Here is a 16,838-nt window from a genome sequence, read left to right on the forward strand (position 1 = left end):
TGACTTTGATTGCCTTTGTTACAGGCAATTCCATTTTGCCTTTGTGCTCCATGAAGATTCATTGTGATTGAAATACCATCTTGTGACGAATACATGTTTTATTTTATAAAGATTCAGTGCTTGCCCTTATTACTAGCTGGAGTTTCATCGTGATTGGACATTATTGGAAGTGTTTGAGACTACATGCGTTGGAGCTCCTATTTCATGACAGTTACGAGTTGAAAAACAGAAGGAGCGATGCAGTGTGAATGTATCTTCTTTTGGTTACAAAAATCAAACACAATTAGTTGAATGTGATGGTTTAACATGGTGTGGTAGCTATGAACCACACAGCAACACTCTTCAAAAGTAATAACAATCTGAAATAACAAAAATGACAATAACAATGCCACAAATTAAAATAGATCAAATCAGTTCACTTCAAACTAACTATTAGTCATAATAAAAACTGCAGTGAAAATATTAAAAACCCTACACACAACGAACCCAGACCTGTACTAATGGGATACTGAGAAATCATCAACAATTTCTTGTATTCAAAACTTTTTATTTTCCTCAGAAAAAAAGATGCATAAGGTGATCTACTGTATTTCAAACTCACCAGACTCTGAACTCAGTAACTATTTAAGAAAATATTTTCTTCAATTTTAATTAAATTAAACCCTGCGCTTGTTCCTGGCCAGTTTGTTGCAACTAATAGTAAAACCACTACGGAGTTAACATATGAAACATTTTGTAATCCCAATGTTTTCAGTTACTTCTTTCTATTCAAATACTGTACATTGCTATTTCTGCCCAGGTCTGAGGCTATCAGGTTGTTCTGCACATCTTTATTTATCGGCTGATGGTTATCTACAATGGAAAGAGGTGGGCAAAGAGAAGAAGCCTCCTCTGTCATCTGCAACATTTTAATAGATGATTCTGGGTTGTTGGCTTTAGTGGCAGAGTTTCAAAGAAAAAACTATCTGAAACTGGCAAATAAAAAAGTAAAAATGGGCAAAAGAACATAGACATTTGATGACAAATGACAGGAACAATGTATCATGGTTAGCATCCAGGAGTCATTGTTTCTCTGTTGCAGATGGTATTTGGTGTGCATTTACAGTGCATCCGGAAAGTATTCACAGCGTATCACTTTTTCCACATTTTGTTATGTTACAGCCTTATTCCAAAATGGATTAAATTAATTTTTTTCCTCAGAATTCTACACAAAACACCCCATCATGACAACGTGAAAAAAGTTTACTTGAGGTTTTTGCAAATTTATTAAAAATACAATAATTGAGAAAGCACATGTACATAAGTATTCACAGCCTTTGCCATGAAGCTCAACATTGAGCTCAGGTGCATCCTGTTTCCCCTGATCATCCTTGAGATGTTTCTGCAGCTTAATTGGAGTCCACCTGTGGTACATTCAGTTGATTGGACATGATTTGGAAAGGCACACACCTGTCTATATAAGGTGCCACAGTTGACAGTTCATGTCAGAGCACAAACCAAGCATGAAGTCAGAGGACCTCCGAGACAGGATTGTCTCGAGGCACAAATCTGGGGAAGGTTACAGAAAAATTTCTGCTGCTTTGAAGGTCCCAATGAGCACAGTGGCTTCCAGCATCCGTAAGTGGAAGAAGTTTGAAACCACCAGGACTCTTCCTAGAGCTGGCCGGCGATCTAAACTAAGAGATCGGGGAAGAAGGGCCTTAGTCAGGGAGGTGACCAAGAACCCGATGGTCACTCTGTCAGAGCTCCAGAGTGGAGAGAGGAGAACCTTCCAGAAGGACAACCATCTCTGCAGCAATCCACAAATCAGGTCTGTATGGTAGAGTGGCCAGACGGAAGCCACTCCTTAGTAAAAGGCACATGGCAGCCCACCTGGAGTTTGCCAAAAGGCACCTGAAGGACTCTCAGACCAACAAAATTCTCTGGTCTGATGAGACAAAGATTGAACTCTTTGGTGTGAATGCCAGGCGTCACGTTTGGAGGAAACCAGGCACCGCTCATCACCAGGCCAATACCATCCCTACAGTGAAGCATGGTGGTGGCAGCATAATGCTTTGGGAATGTTTTTCAGTGGCAGGAACTGGGAGACTAGTCAGAATAAAGGGAAAGATGACTGCAGCAATGTACAGAGACATCCTGGATGAAAACCTGCTCCAGAGCACTCTTGACCTCAGGCTGGGGCAACGGTTCATCTTTTAGCAGTACAACGACCCTAAGCACACAGCCAAGATATCAAAGGAGTGGCTTCAAGACAACTCTGTGAATGTCCTTGAGTGGCCCAGCCAGAGCCCAGACTTGAATCCGATTGAACATCTCTGGAAAGATCTTAAAATGGCTGTGCACCGACGCTTCCCATCCAACCAGATGGAGCTTGAGAGGTGCTGCAAAGAGGAACAGGCAAAACTGGCCATGGATAGGTGTGCCAAGCTTGTGGCATCATATTCAAAAAGACTTGAGGCTGTAATTGTTGCCAAAGGTGCATCAACAAAGTATTGAGCAAAGGCTGTGAATACTTATGTACATGTGATTTCTCAGATTTTTTTATTTTTAATAAATTTGCAAAATTCTCAAGTAAACTTTTTTCACATTGTCATTATGGGGTGTTGTGTGTAGAATTCTGAGGAAAAAAATGAATTTAATCCATTTTGGAATAAGGCTGAAACATAAAAAAACAAAATGTGGAAAGAGTAATGCGTTGTGAATACTTTCCGGATGCACTGTAAGGAAGAAGCTAAGTAAGGACCTGTAAGCTGTTTCTTTCTCAAACTGCAGACTTCGATGTACTTATCCTCTTATGCATTTGTGCATGTAGGCCTTCTCTTGCTTTTCGTGTCCTGGTTAGGTCTAGTTTGCCCTCCTCTCTCAAGGTAGTAATAGCCACCTTTGTATGAAATTTTTAGTTTCTTGGCAAATCTGTCTCATGGAAAAATAAAAACACAATAGACTTGATGTGTTTCTTTAAAAAGCTGTTTTGTTTAGGTCATTTTTAAACATGGAATCGAACTTTAGGAATGCCAGTACCTTGCACCTCAAGGAAAGACAATTCACTTTCTTTATTAAAGAGAATAACAGATTTCAGTGGTATTAATGCAACTATAAAGGTTTACCAATTAGCATTTCTAGATGACTAATTAAGGATAAGCAAAGCTTATTACCATTAGGACGCTGAATAAATGGTTATGGAAAATCGGGCTTTGCAGTCATATGTGCATAATAAATTAAAAGTCAGTAATTTCAAGCAGTACTTGTTGTCAGCAACATTATTAATGTCTTGCCTGTATTTTTAAATTAATAGGTATCTTGGTAAATCTTGGTAAAATTGATCTAGTCTATTCATAAGCTTTCTACTTTTTCTTGTGAAGTATCGATAACTTTAACAACATTGAAAAGCTTGGTATAAGAATAAGTAATTTTCACACATATTGTAACTGGCACAGCTGAAGCAACCTTTCTGCAGCACACAAAGCTCATGAATTGCTTTTTTTAGTGCTTAAAACAGAATGATGCAAACTGTACACCTAGCCTTGCTTTGAACAAATTCTGAATGAAGAGGTAGCTTTGACATTGGGTTGGCACTCCTCAGCATTTTGCTGTTAGCTTTAACAGTCATTGGGTGACAGTAGCATGTGCACAACTGAAGTCTGCTGCAGCCTTACTCCTTCCCCCTGCAACACAGTGCAAACTATTGATCTTGCTCAAATGCTCTTGATGGTTCACAGAGGAAACTGTGCAAAGAACCACAGCCATTACCAAACATTATCTGTATAATGCCTTTGGGTTTCAATGACACATAATCAAATGTGTATGCTTTTTGCAAAAACTGATATGAACTGAAATTGAATCTAGTTGTGGTCAGCTCATCACAGCCAGTGTCATTGAAAATCTATTTTTAGAAAAACTTGAAGGGCATCTTATTGTACTGATATTCCTGATTAAATGCATTCTTTATTCTTATAGATAACTTACTTTTGAGAACACTATAACCAAACATTTTTTTGTTTACATGTAAATTTGCAACATTTAGAGCACAAGTAGGGTAAGTGACTTGTTCAAGGACTGAACTGGCAGTTTTTCTTTTTAATTAAACATTAATGCTTTGTTAAGAAGTACCTGTGCTGATAACAAGTGCATCATTAAACATTATCATTAAAAGCAATAAATCAAAACATTATCAATACTTTAACTAAAACCACTTTGCCTTTACAGAGTCACAGGAAATCAGAGCGTATCCCACCAGCATCCAGCTGAAGCAAGAGCCAGCCCTGGAAGTTACTTTTGTCCATCTAAGGGCAAGCGCTCACATGCACATCCATATTCATTTATACCAGTGTCCCACAATCGCACAAATCAGGCTAATTTAGATGGTACAGTGGAATGTTTAATTAGCTACATCAAATTTTATTACATAGGGTTTGAATATTTTAAATATCACATCACATTTTAGACAGATGTTGTATTGTGTTATCTCATAACCTATGACAGGCACCTAACATGAAAGTTACAGCTAACCTGTTAGATTCCTTTGTAAATGGGAGATAAGAAGAAATGTCAAAAACAGCTATACAACTGTTACCTGGACCCTCTTTTCTGTCTCACTGTCTGAGCTGAACCCTATGTATTTATTCCCAGAGACCACTTATTTCAGGCTAATTGCCAACTGGGGCTGTCTTTTAGTTTCAGTCATTTACTTCAACCCAGTTTATAACCAGTGGGCTTCATAAGAGCATCGTCTTGTCTCATGAAAGGACCACTGCTAAATAAGAAATAAGCAACCCAGCTTGTGCCTCCAACAAAGAGACCCTGGCTTTTTAGCTTTCACTTAGCAATACAAAGAATCATACAATCTGGTTGAGCCAGGTCTTCCTTCATTCCCAGATGACAATTCCCAGATGACTTATTTTCTTTAGTTACAAATTTTACATACAGTATATCTATACTAATAAAAGGCAAAGCCCTCACTGACTCACTCACTGACTCACTGACTCACTCACTGACTCATCACTAATTCTCCAACTTCCTGTGTAGGTAGAAGGCTGAAATTTGGCAGGCTCATTCCTTACAGCTTACTTACAAAAGTTGGGCAGGTTTCATTTCGAAATTCTACGCATAATGGTCATAACTGGAACCTATTTTTTCGTCCATATACTATAATAGACTTCTGCTTGATGCCCGTGGAGGGCGGAGTTACGCCTCCCACATAATTTAGTGCTTGCCCATATAAGGCCGTCCGTCAGCGGCAATCCAATAGAAACACTGCCGCTAAATATTCACGGGTGAAGGACTGTGCTTATGCAGACGAAGATGAGATGGTCAGGGTGGTGTTTGGCACAAACTCAGCGAAACTGTGAGAGAAACTTTTAAGTGCGAGGTCTTAGCTAACATTAAATACAGCCGTGGACATCGCACGACATGGCACCAGCACAGCTGTGAACCTTCGATGCATGTACATCGAGCGGCTCACATGAAATGACGCAGTGCACAGACAAAAAGCAACAGTTCCAAAGAGTGCTGAACAAAAACTGAATTACACAATTGAGAAGGCAGCAAAAAAATATGAAGCGTGTGATACATACAAGCATATTCATAAGTGCAGCTACTGCGGAAACAAAGCACACGGTGGAAAAAGTCAATGTCCTGCTAAAGGAAGACAGTGTAAAAAAAACCCGAGCATGCAGTGTGTCACGTCTCAGATAAAGAGGAAGACGAGCTGTTTATTGATGCAGTAAGAAACAAATCGATGAATGAAACCTCTTATCTTTACAACGATTGACAAACACGGAATATAACTTGAACACAACACATCCTACAAATATGAACCTGATTGAAAGAAATAATGATAATCAAATCCTTGATGACAGCAACACTGTATATTGACAATCATGTTACGTTATTTTTAAAATGTTCCCTTTGTTTAAAATGTTCCCTTTTCTTTTTCATAACTTCTTTAACACACTACTTCTCCGCTGCGAAGCGGTATATATATACCCCGATCTACATACTCTCAAATAGACAAACCACACGCCGTGGTGCAATGGTAGAGGCTTCGCCTCTAGCGCCGACATCCGAGGTTCGATTCCCGACAGGGGGTGCACTGAGTATGTACGCGCGCTTCCCGATTCATTTTACCCTTGCATCCCCTTGGTTTGAGACGTATGAAAAAATATGCGGTTAAAGCAGAAAGACAGATCTCCAATTGAAGCTTTATGAATAATGGATACAAAGCGCGTTCCTAAGACTGATCGGAAGCAAATTTCATTTCAAAAGACTACCCGACGAAAGCATTGATAAAAGCGTGGTTTTGTGCAAACTGTCCAAATACGAACCTGATTGAAAGAAATTATAATCAAATCCTTGATGACAGCAACACTCATAACGGTCACAAAATATTACATTCACAATCATGTTACGTTATTTTTAAAATGTTTCCTTTTCTTAGCACAAGCACAGCTGAGAAGCTTCGATGCATGTGCTCCATAACGCGTTAAAAAAAATAATGCATTTAATCACACTTTCAGTTCCAAGCAAAGGGGAACTTTTTTCAATGCATGATTTCCTGGTACATCGATTACATTCATGCACACATCAGAGCTACAAAAATGTTAGAGTCGGAATAAAGCACGTTCCTAAGACTGATCGGAGGAAAATTTCATTTCAAAAGACTACCTGACGGAAGCCTTGATAAAAGCATGGTTTTGTGCACACTGAAAAGCAAGCAAAATTAGATGCATTACAGAAAGCGGACTTTGTGGCTCTTACTGGGGATCATTGGACTTCCGTGACCGTTAGTAATTCTAATTACATCTAATTACAAAATGTTCAATGATCACACTGTTTTAGCCTAATGTGCAAAATAATTTTGGCTAAGGTTACTAGTTTAAAGGTGAAGCTGGTCAAATTACCTTTTATGTTTCTGCCTTATTTTTTTAAGAAGAAAAACTGCACTTTATGTTGAAATTTTGGTTATTATTATTTAAAGACAATACTATTCTGAAAATGTACTTAAAGTACTTAAAATACCACTTTATTTTTAAGTCTGCCCAATTTTAGACAGGGATGATATTTTTGTTTCCGTTTTGAATTGAAATGCAGTTTAAAAGCATTTTTTTTTCAGAAATTAAAAGAGCTTGAGTTTACAATATTCATGTCCATGTCTATTATTTGATTCTGTCACCCACTAAAACCCTTTTAAATTAAAAAGAAAAACATTTGCGATTTGGGGCAAATTTTAATGTGTGATTACATACGATTAATCAAGATAATCAGCCTCTAATGAATTAGATAAATTTTTTAATCGAGTCCCACCCCTGATATATACAGTGGTGTGAAAAACTATTTGCCCCCTTCCTGATTTCTTATTCTTTTGCATGTTTGTCACACAAAATGTTTCTGATCATCAAACAATTTTTAACCATTAGTCAAATATAACACAAGTAAACACAAAATGCAGTTTTTAAATGATGGTTTTTATTATTTAGGGAGAAAAAATCCAAACCTACATGGCCCTGTGTGAAAAAGTAATTGCCCCCTTGTTAAAAAAGAACCTAACTGTGGTGTATCACAACTGAGTTCAATTTCCGTAGCCATCCCCAGGCCTGATTACTGCCACACCTGTTTCAATCAAGAAATCACTTAAATAGGAGCTGCGTGACACAGAGAAGTAGACCAAAAGCACCTCAAAAGCTAGACATCATGCCAAGATCCAAAGAAATTCAGGAACAAATGAGAACAGAAGTAATTGAGATCTATCAGTCTGGTAAAGGTTATAAAGCCATTTCTAAAGCTTTGGGACTCCAGCGAACCACAGTGAGAGCCATTATCCACAAATGGGAAAAACATGGAACAGTGGTGAACCTTCCCAGGAGTGGCCGGCCGACCAAAATTACCTTAAGAGCGCAGAGACGACTCATCCGAGAGGTCACAAAAGACCCCAGGACAACGTCTAAAGAACTGCAGGCCTCACTTGCCTCAATTAAGGTCAGTGTTCACGACTCCACCATAAGAAAGAGACTGTGCAAAAACGGCCTGCATGGCAGATTTCCATGACACAAACCACTGTCAAGCAAAAAGAACATTAGGGCTCATCTCAATTTTGCTAAGAAACATCTCAATGATTGCCAAGACTTTTGGGAAAATACCTTGTGGACTGATGAGACAAAAGTTGAACTTTTGGAAGGCAAATGTCCCGTTACATCTGGCGTAAAAAGAACACAGCATTTCAGACAAAGAACATCATACCAACAGTAAAATATGGTGGTGGTAGTGTGATGGTCTGGGGTTATTTTGCTGCTTCAGGACCTGGAAGGCTTGCTGTGATAGATGGAACCATGAATTCTACTGTCTACCAAAAAGTCCTGAAGGAGAATGTCCGGCCATCTGTTCGTCAACTCAAGCTGAAGCGATCTTGGGTGCTGCAACAGGACAATGACCCAAAACACACCAGCAAATCCACCTCTGAATGGCTGAAGAAAAACAAAATGAAGACTTTGGAGTGGCCTAGTCAAAGTCCTGACCTGAATCCAATTGAGATGATATGGCATGACCTTAAAAAGGCGGTTCATGCTAGAAAACCCTCAAATAAAGCTGAATTACAACAATTCTGCAAAGATGAGTGGGCCAAAATTCCTCCAGAGCGCTGTAAAAGACTCATTGCAAGTTATAGCAAACGCTTGATTGCAGTTATTGCTGCTAAGGGTGGCCCAACCAGTTATTAGGTTCAGGGGGCAATTACTTTTTCACACAGGGCCATGTAGGTTTGGATTTTTTTTTCTACCTAAATAATAAAAACCATCATTTAAAAACTGCATTTTGTGTTTACTTGTGTTATATTTGACTAATGGTTAAATGTGTTTGACGATCAGAAACATTTTGTGTGACAAACATGCAAATGAATAAGAAATCAGGAAGGGGGCAAATAGTTTTTCATACCACTGTATATGTAGATATATATATATATGTAGATTTGTATGTATATATGTGTATATACGGTATATGTGTAGATATGTATATGTATATATGTATATGTGTGTGTGTGTATATATATGTATATATATGTATATGTATATACACTCGTCTAAAGGATTATTAGGAACACCTGCTCAATTTCTCATTAATGCAATTATCTAATCAACCAATCACATGGCAGTTGCTTCAATGCATTTAGGGGTGTGGTCCTGGTCAAGACAATCTCCTGAACTCCAAACTGAATGTCAGAATGGGAAAGAAAGGTGATTTAAGCAATTTTGAGCGTGGTATGGTTGTTGGTGCCAGACGGGCCGGTCTGAGTATTTCACAATCTGCTCAGTTACTGGGATTTTCACGCACAACCACTTCTAGGGTTTACAAAGAATGGTGTGAAAAGGGAAAAACATCCAGTATGCGGCAGTCCTGTGGGAGAAAATGCCTTGTTGGTGCTAGAGGTAAGAGGAGAATGGGCCGACTGATTCAAGCTGATAGAAGAGCAACTTTGACTGAAATTGATTGATTGATTGATTGAAATAACCACTCATTACAACCGAGGTATGCAGCAAAGCATTTGTGAAGCCACAACACGCACAACCTTGAGGCGAATGGACTACAACAGTAGAAGACCCCACCGGGTACCACTCATCTCCACTACAAATAGGAAAGAGAGGCTACAATTTGCACGAGCTCACCAAAATTGGACAGTTGAAGACTGTATAAATGTTGCCTGGTCTGATGAGTCTCGATTTCTGTTGAGACATTCAAATGGTAGAGTCAGAATTTGGCGTAAACAGAAAGAGAACATGGATCCATCATGCCTTGTTACCACTGTGCAGGCTGGTGGTGGTGGTGTAATGGTGTGGGGGATGTTTTCTTGGCACACTTTAGGCCCCTTAGTGCCAATTGGGCATCGTTTAAATGCCACGGGCTACCTGAGCATTGTTTCTGACCATGTCCATCCCTTCATGACCACCATGTACCCATCCTCTGATGGCTACTTCCAGCAGGATAATGCACCATGTCACAAAGCTCGAATCATTTCAAATTGGTTTCTTGAACATGACAATGAGTTCACTGTACTAAAATGGCCCCCACAGTCACCAGATCTCAACCCAATAGAGCATCTTTGGGATGTGGTGGAACGGGAGCTTCGTGCCCTGGATGTGCATCCCACAAATCTCCATCAAAAACTGTAAGGCTAGTCTAGGCTAACTGTAACTGGAAAAACTGTAAGGCTAGTCGCCAGCATTCAGACATCAATTCTGATTGCTTCACAGCCGAACAGGACACGGTTAAAAAAAATCTCCATCAACTGCAAGATACTATCTTATCAATATGGACCAACATTTCTAAAGAATGCTTTCAGCACCTTGTTGAATCAATGCCACGTAGGATTAAGGCAGTTCTGAAGGCGAAAGGGGGTCAAACACCGTATTAGTATGGTGTTCCTAATAATACTTTAGGTGAGTGTATATGTATGTGTATATATATGTATGTATATATATATATATATATCTGTATATATGTATATATTTGTATATGTGTATATATATGTATATATGTATGTATATGTGTATATATGTGTATATATATATGTTTATGTGTGTGTGTGTGTGTGTATATATATATATATATTTATATATATATATTTATATATATATTTGCCAGCAACACTCATGACAATGACAACACAGTTACATTGTCAATCATGTTACGTTATTATTAAAATGTTTGCTTTTCTTTTTCATTACTTCTTTAACACACTACTTCTCCGCTGTGAAGCGCGGGTATTTTGCTAGTCTATATATATAAAAGGCAAAGCCCTTACTGACTCATCACTAATTCTCCCACTTTCCATATAAGTGGGAATCTGAAATTTTGCATGCTCATTCCTTGCAGTGTACTTACAAAAGTTAGGTATGTTTCAAGTCCTATTGCAATACCCAAGCGGGGGAAATGGGTGTACCCCCTAAATGGTATAGATAGGGGAAACCCCTCCTCAGTATTTCTGCGACTTCCAATATACGTAGGAAGCCCAAATTTCCCATGCTCATCCTTTACACTGTACTTACAAACATAAAGTATGTTTCATTTTACGCTGTGCCCTGTAATAAACTTTTGAAAATAACGTCTTCTTTTTGGCAGTTCTCACCATTATGCGTAAGGAACTTTCGGAACTGATCTCTCTTTTTGGCGGTTTCATTCCTTATTTCCGTTAACAGATGATTTATTTCACGGCAGAGACGCACAAGGGCGGCCCCGCTCCACCTTCCTTCTTCCGCACGGCCAATGTCCACGCACCTGCTATGTGGCTGGCTCCCTGCCTATATACATTAACGACATCCCATGCTCATGTGCCTCCTCACTCGCTTCCTTACTTTCCTCAGCTGTTCATCGTGCTCACTGCTCCCTTCTTTTTTACTCCACCACTTCAAGCCTGTTATTGTTCCCCTTCCTTCATGTCTTCCTGCTGGTGACTCCTGCCTTTTCATTCACTCCACCACTTCAAGCTTGATATTGTTGGCCTGGCTTCACGTCTTCCTGCTGGTGACTCCTGCCTTTTCATTTACTTCACTGCTTCAAGGCTGACATTGTTGGGTTTCCTTACTTCTTCATGTTTCCCTCCTCATGACTGTTGCCTTTTCTTTTACTCCACCGCTTCAAGGCTGTTATTGTTGGGCCTCCTTACTTGTTCACGTACGTCTTCTTGGTGCTGACTTCTGTTTTTCATTCCCTGCTGCACTGCTTCTCACCTTCCTTCGTACTTTCTTTCTCACGTTTTCCCCGAATAACATGTCTATTCCGGTGATCACCGTCGATCACAATTTCACCTACCCATACCCAGTGGTTTCCATGCCCCGAGATTGCGCCTGCCTCTTCTATTCTCTCTCTTACTTATTGCATGGCCATATCAATCTCAGCCTTGATATCCGCAGAGACATTGTGTCTTATATACTGAATGACTGGGACAGGTTCAAGATGTGGACTGATGACGGTACAGGAGACAATTATACTACACAGGACCACTATAGCAGTGAAATGCTTAAACTCTCAACCTATGGTTCTGCTTGTGAACTGATAGCTGCCGCGGAATTGTTTTGTTGTCTCTTTCAAGTGTATAGAAATGGGGAAATATTTTACACCTTTGGACAACCGGGAATGCCTGTTAAACATCTTAGATTCACAGGTAGCGATTTTGGTAGTGGACACTTCGCTGTTTATGAATGTTTCAACTCTGACCATGTGGACACAAAGTTATCAATGAAACCTATTGTATATTTACAACGATTGACAAACGCAAAATGTAACTGGAACACAACACATCCTCCAAATACGACCCTGATTGAAAGAAATAATGATAACCAAATCCTTGATGACAGCAACACTCATAACAGTGACAAAACAATTACATTGACAATCATATTACGTTATTTTTAAAATGTTTCCTTTTCTTTTTCATAACTTCTTTAACACAGTACTTCTCCGCTGTCAACCGTGGGTATTTTGGTAGTATATATATATATATATATATATATATATATATATATATATATATATATATATATATATATATACACAGTCTACATATATATTGTTGCAGATGGCTGGGGGGGCGACCCAGCCGGGATGCCTCAGAGGACCAGAGGAGGTCTTGCGCCTCCCTCAGGCGATGTGGGGGCGACTACTCTGGTGCCTTTGGTGGTCACGGGTACAGGGATTTGAAGCTCAACCCTGTAGGGGCCCATGGTCACCGCCAGGGGGCGCCCCAATGCCTTGGGGACCCTGGACCTCAGCACTTCTGCCACACCCGGAAGTGCTGGAAGGAAGACGAGCAGGGACACCCAGAGTGCTTCCGGGGATGCAGCCGGCACTTCCACCACACTGGAGCGTGTCGGTGGGAGATTGCCGGAACACACGTGGAGCACATCCGGGTGCTTATAAAAGGGGCCACCTCCCTTCATGTGATGACTTGAATCGGGTGAAAGTTCTGAAGGAAGAGACAAGGCATTGTATTGTGGCCAGGGCTTTAGGGTGTGTTTCACTGTACAATATATATATATATATATATATACATATATATATATATATATATATATCCTTAACTGAAAGATGATAAGAAAAAGATTTGTTTTTCAACAACCAAGCTCTTTTAAATGTTTCCAGCAGCTAAGGAAAGGCATTGTTGAAATGTCTGATTCAATTATTTCAAAGCAGCAGAGAGAAAGACTTTTTTCCAGTGTCCATTTAGTAGACTCAAGCTCTTTACAAAAGTGTTAGGAAAGAAGCAACTCAACTAAGTAACTTCCATATAAGTGTTTATAGAAGCAATTGCGAGATAGCTCTTTTTGAAAAATGTGTGATAAAAGACAGCTGCTCTCCCCGTCCCTTTTCACACAAACAAAATGCCTGACTTACTTGTTTTCAACACTGTTAGTAGACAAGAAAATGTTATAGAATAATTATCATTAACTTCAAGGTCATTTTCCAGTAGAAATCAAAAGCTGCACTTCTAACCATACATAATACTCTGAATAGAGCTTTTCTTTTTTTAGTTTTCCTAGGATACACTGCACTCCTGTTCAGCTTGACAATACTTTCACACTAAGACCTATAACCTGAAATCAGTTAGCTGAAAAGATTAAAGTATCTCCCATACAACAGATACGTATCTTAAAAAAAACCCACAACAAAACAAAAAAAGCCACAACACTATGTACAGTGGTGCCTCGTACTTTGAACTTAATTTGTTTCAGTAAGCCAACTTCATTCCCTCATTTTGGATACAGCTATCAAATTAGCAGGCCGCACAGTACACTGGCAGGACAGGACTGGTGACTTTGGTAAGAAAAAGAGAGGAGTAGATTATGTTTGTATGTCAGCAACAGCTGGTGAACTAAGACTGTACACAACAGATGATGTTTACTGCGGAACCGCTGTCTGTTGCTTTTTTTTGCACATAATGTTTGAACGTAGAATCATCGTTTGAATTCCGGATCATATTTCTCTCGAATTTAGCATTCGAACTCTTGAACATTTGAAGTTAGAGTCGTTTGAAGTACGAGGCACCACTGTGTTTCTGACCAGCATCACAGACAGCAAACACTTATCATAACATACAAACACTTATTCGCAGGAGAATAGAAGTTGTCAACTCACTTGCCATGACAGTTACTTATACTCTCTTCAACAGCTGTTAAATAGTCCATTAAAATATTTTCATTTGAGACATTTCCCATGTTTATTTTTTTAAGTAAATCCAGATTTTACAAGTGGGAAATTTTGTTTTCTTCATTTTGGAGTGGAATTAGGCTAAACAAAACATCATTAAAGCCACCCTGCGCAGACTAGTCCGGTAGTTCTAAGTAATTAAGAACATAAAGTGCAGAAGCAACTACATTTAAAGGTAAACCAGTCTAAAGTAAAACCAAAAAACCCTAACAATGATCTTTTTCTGATTTCATATTTGAGCCTATTTTCTCATAAACTCAATAATGAGTAATTAGTGATTTAGAACCCCATAATATACTTTTAAAACTTATTTTCAGGGACCACACATTAGTTTGATTTAGAGTCTTTCAGAGGAACCAATGGGCTATTTAGTGGATATTGAAGCCTGCCTTGGTCTGGAGTTATAAGGGAGCGACATTAACCATTCTTATACCATGTCATCCTTACAACACTGTGATGCCCTTAATGAACTGTTAGAGTAAAAATGTACCAAATGTCATATCTGGGTACTGTAATTCCACACAATTATGGCAGATATGTTTTCTGCTGTGTCCTAAGAAAGCATCTTTCCATTCCCTAATTTTCAAATGTGCTTGTTCTGGACACATTTATGTGTAGCTGGAGCCTGACTAGCTGCAGTATACTCAAGAGGCACACCCACTGTCTATGTATCAAGTGTAAGGTCAAATGCACCTGTGGATGGTTAAAGATAGCGGTTTAAGTTGACTGCTGTATGGTGTGGGCTATTCCCCCATAACAAAGGAACATCAATTAGTCTGGGGATAAAACTTTCACTGTAAAAAAACATTTTTTTTTCTGAATAGTAACAGCAAAGCATTTTAGAGAACAATAACAGTACAAGATTTTTGCATTTGAGCATAAACGTGTATACACATCCTTTACTGCATGCTACAAAGTAATTCTTTTAAATGTTTTTCTAATATCTGAATTTCTGTTTTTAGCACCGTTTAGCCAAGAAAAAACAAGGTGAAATTATGGCAAGGATACAGGCAGCAATTGTTCAGATACCCAAACCTCCTCCGAATCGCACTTTGGAAGCTATTGAAGCAAGGAAGAAACAGAAGAAGCAACTAGAAGTTCAGGTTAGTGTTGTTACAGAAAACACCAAAGCAACTCTTGCAAAACAGGTTTTGCATATTATGTGCAGTTTGCATTTCACGTGACATTTGTGTAATATTCTTCTGGCTCCAGAGTGGTAGTTGCCATCATGGCACTCTTCTTTCATTTTTATATACTAACCTGGTTACTCTGTTGACATATTTCTTCACTTTAATGCTCATCTGTGACTACATAAATGCCCTGAATTGATTTTTTTGAATACTTCTTACATTTTTAAGAATCTGTGGTTTTCCTCTAGATTAATTTTGGAGGTGATCTAAAATATTATAGATTTACTGTGATTTTAACAATGTGTTGCATGTCAGCATTACATATCCAGAAATGTTTTTAAATACAATGACCTACAGTTGTGCTTGAAAGTTTGTGAACCCTTTAGAATTTTATATATTTCTGCACAAATATGACCTAAAACATCATCAGATTTTCACTCAAGTCCTAAAAGTAGATAAAGAGAAACCAGTTAAACAAATGAGACAAAAAATATTATACTTGGTCATTTATTTATTGAGAAAAATGATGAAATATTACATATTTGTGAGTGGCAAAAGTATGTGAACCTCTAGGATTAGCAGTTAGTTTTAAGGTGAAATTAGAATCAGGTGTTTTCAATCAATGGGATGACAATCAGGTGTGAGTGGGCACCCTGTGTGATGTAAAGAACAAGGATCTATCAATGTCTGCTCTTCACAACACATATTTGTGGAAGTGTATCATGGCACGAACAAAGGAAATTTCTGAGGACCTCAGAAAAAGAGTTGTTGATACTTATCAGGCTGGAAAAGGTTACAAAACCATCTCTAAAGAGTCTGGGCTCCACCAATTCACAGTCAGACAGATTGTGTACAAATGGAGGAAATTCAAGACCATTGTTACCCTCCCCGGAGTGGTCGACCAACAAAGATCTCTCCAAGAGCAAGGCGTGTAATAGTCGGCGAGGACACAAAGGACCCCAGGGTAACTTCTAAGCAATTGAAGGCCTCTCTCACATTGGCTAATGTTCATGTTCATGAGCCCATCATCAGGAGAACACTAAACAACAATGGTGTGTATGGCAGGGGTGCAAGGAGAAAGCCACTGCTCTCTAAAAAAAAATTGCTGCTCGTCTGCAGTTTGCTAAAGATCACGTGGACAAACCAGAAGGCTATTGGAAGAATGTTTTGTGGACGGATGAGACCAAAATAGAACTTTTTGGTTTAAATGAAAAGCGTTATGTTTGGAGAAAGGAAAACACTGCATTCCAGCATAAGAACCTTATCCTATCTGTGAAACATGGTGGTGGTAGTATCATGGTTTGGGCCTGTTTTGCTGCATCTGGGCCAGGATGGTTTGCCTTCATTGATGGAGTAATGAATTCTGAATTATATCAGAGAATTCTAAAGGAAAATGTCAGGACATCTGTCCATGAACTGAATCTCAAGAGAAGGTGGGTCATGCAGCAAGACAACGACCTTAAGCACACAATTCATTCTACCAAAGAATGGTTAAAGAAGAATAAAGTTAATGTTTTG

The 16,838-nt window shown here is 39.0% G+C and overlaps 1 protein-coding gene across 1 annotated transcript in view; it reads left to right on the plus strand.

The window, feature by feature from the left end:
* Positions 1–16,838, plus strand: part of spef2 (sperm flagellar 2) — a 159,825-nt gene that overhangs the window by 14,136 nt on the left and 128,851 nt on the right. Inside the window, exon 5 of the mRNA XM_039750519.1 lies at positions 15,153–15,293. Coding sequence (XP_039606453.1) covers positions 15,153–15,293 — 141 coding nt within the window. The remainder of the gene's footprint in view (positions 1–15,152; positions 15,294–16,838) is intronic.

Source organism: Polypterus senegalus, chromosome 4 (assembly GCF_016835505.1).
Source record: "Polypterus senegalus isolate Bchr_013 chromosome 4, ASM1683550v1, whole genome shotgun sequence".
In the NCBI taxonomy this organism is placed as follows: domain Eukaryota; kingdom Metazoa; phylum Chordata; class Cladistia; order Polypteriformes; family Polypteridae; genus Polypterus; species Polypterus senegalus.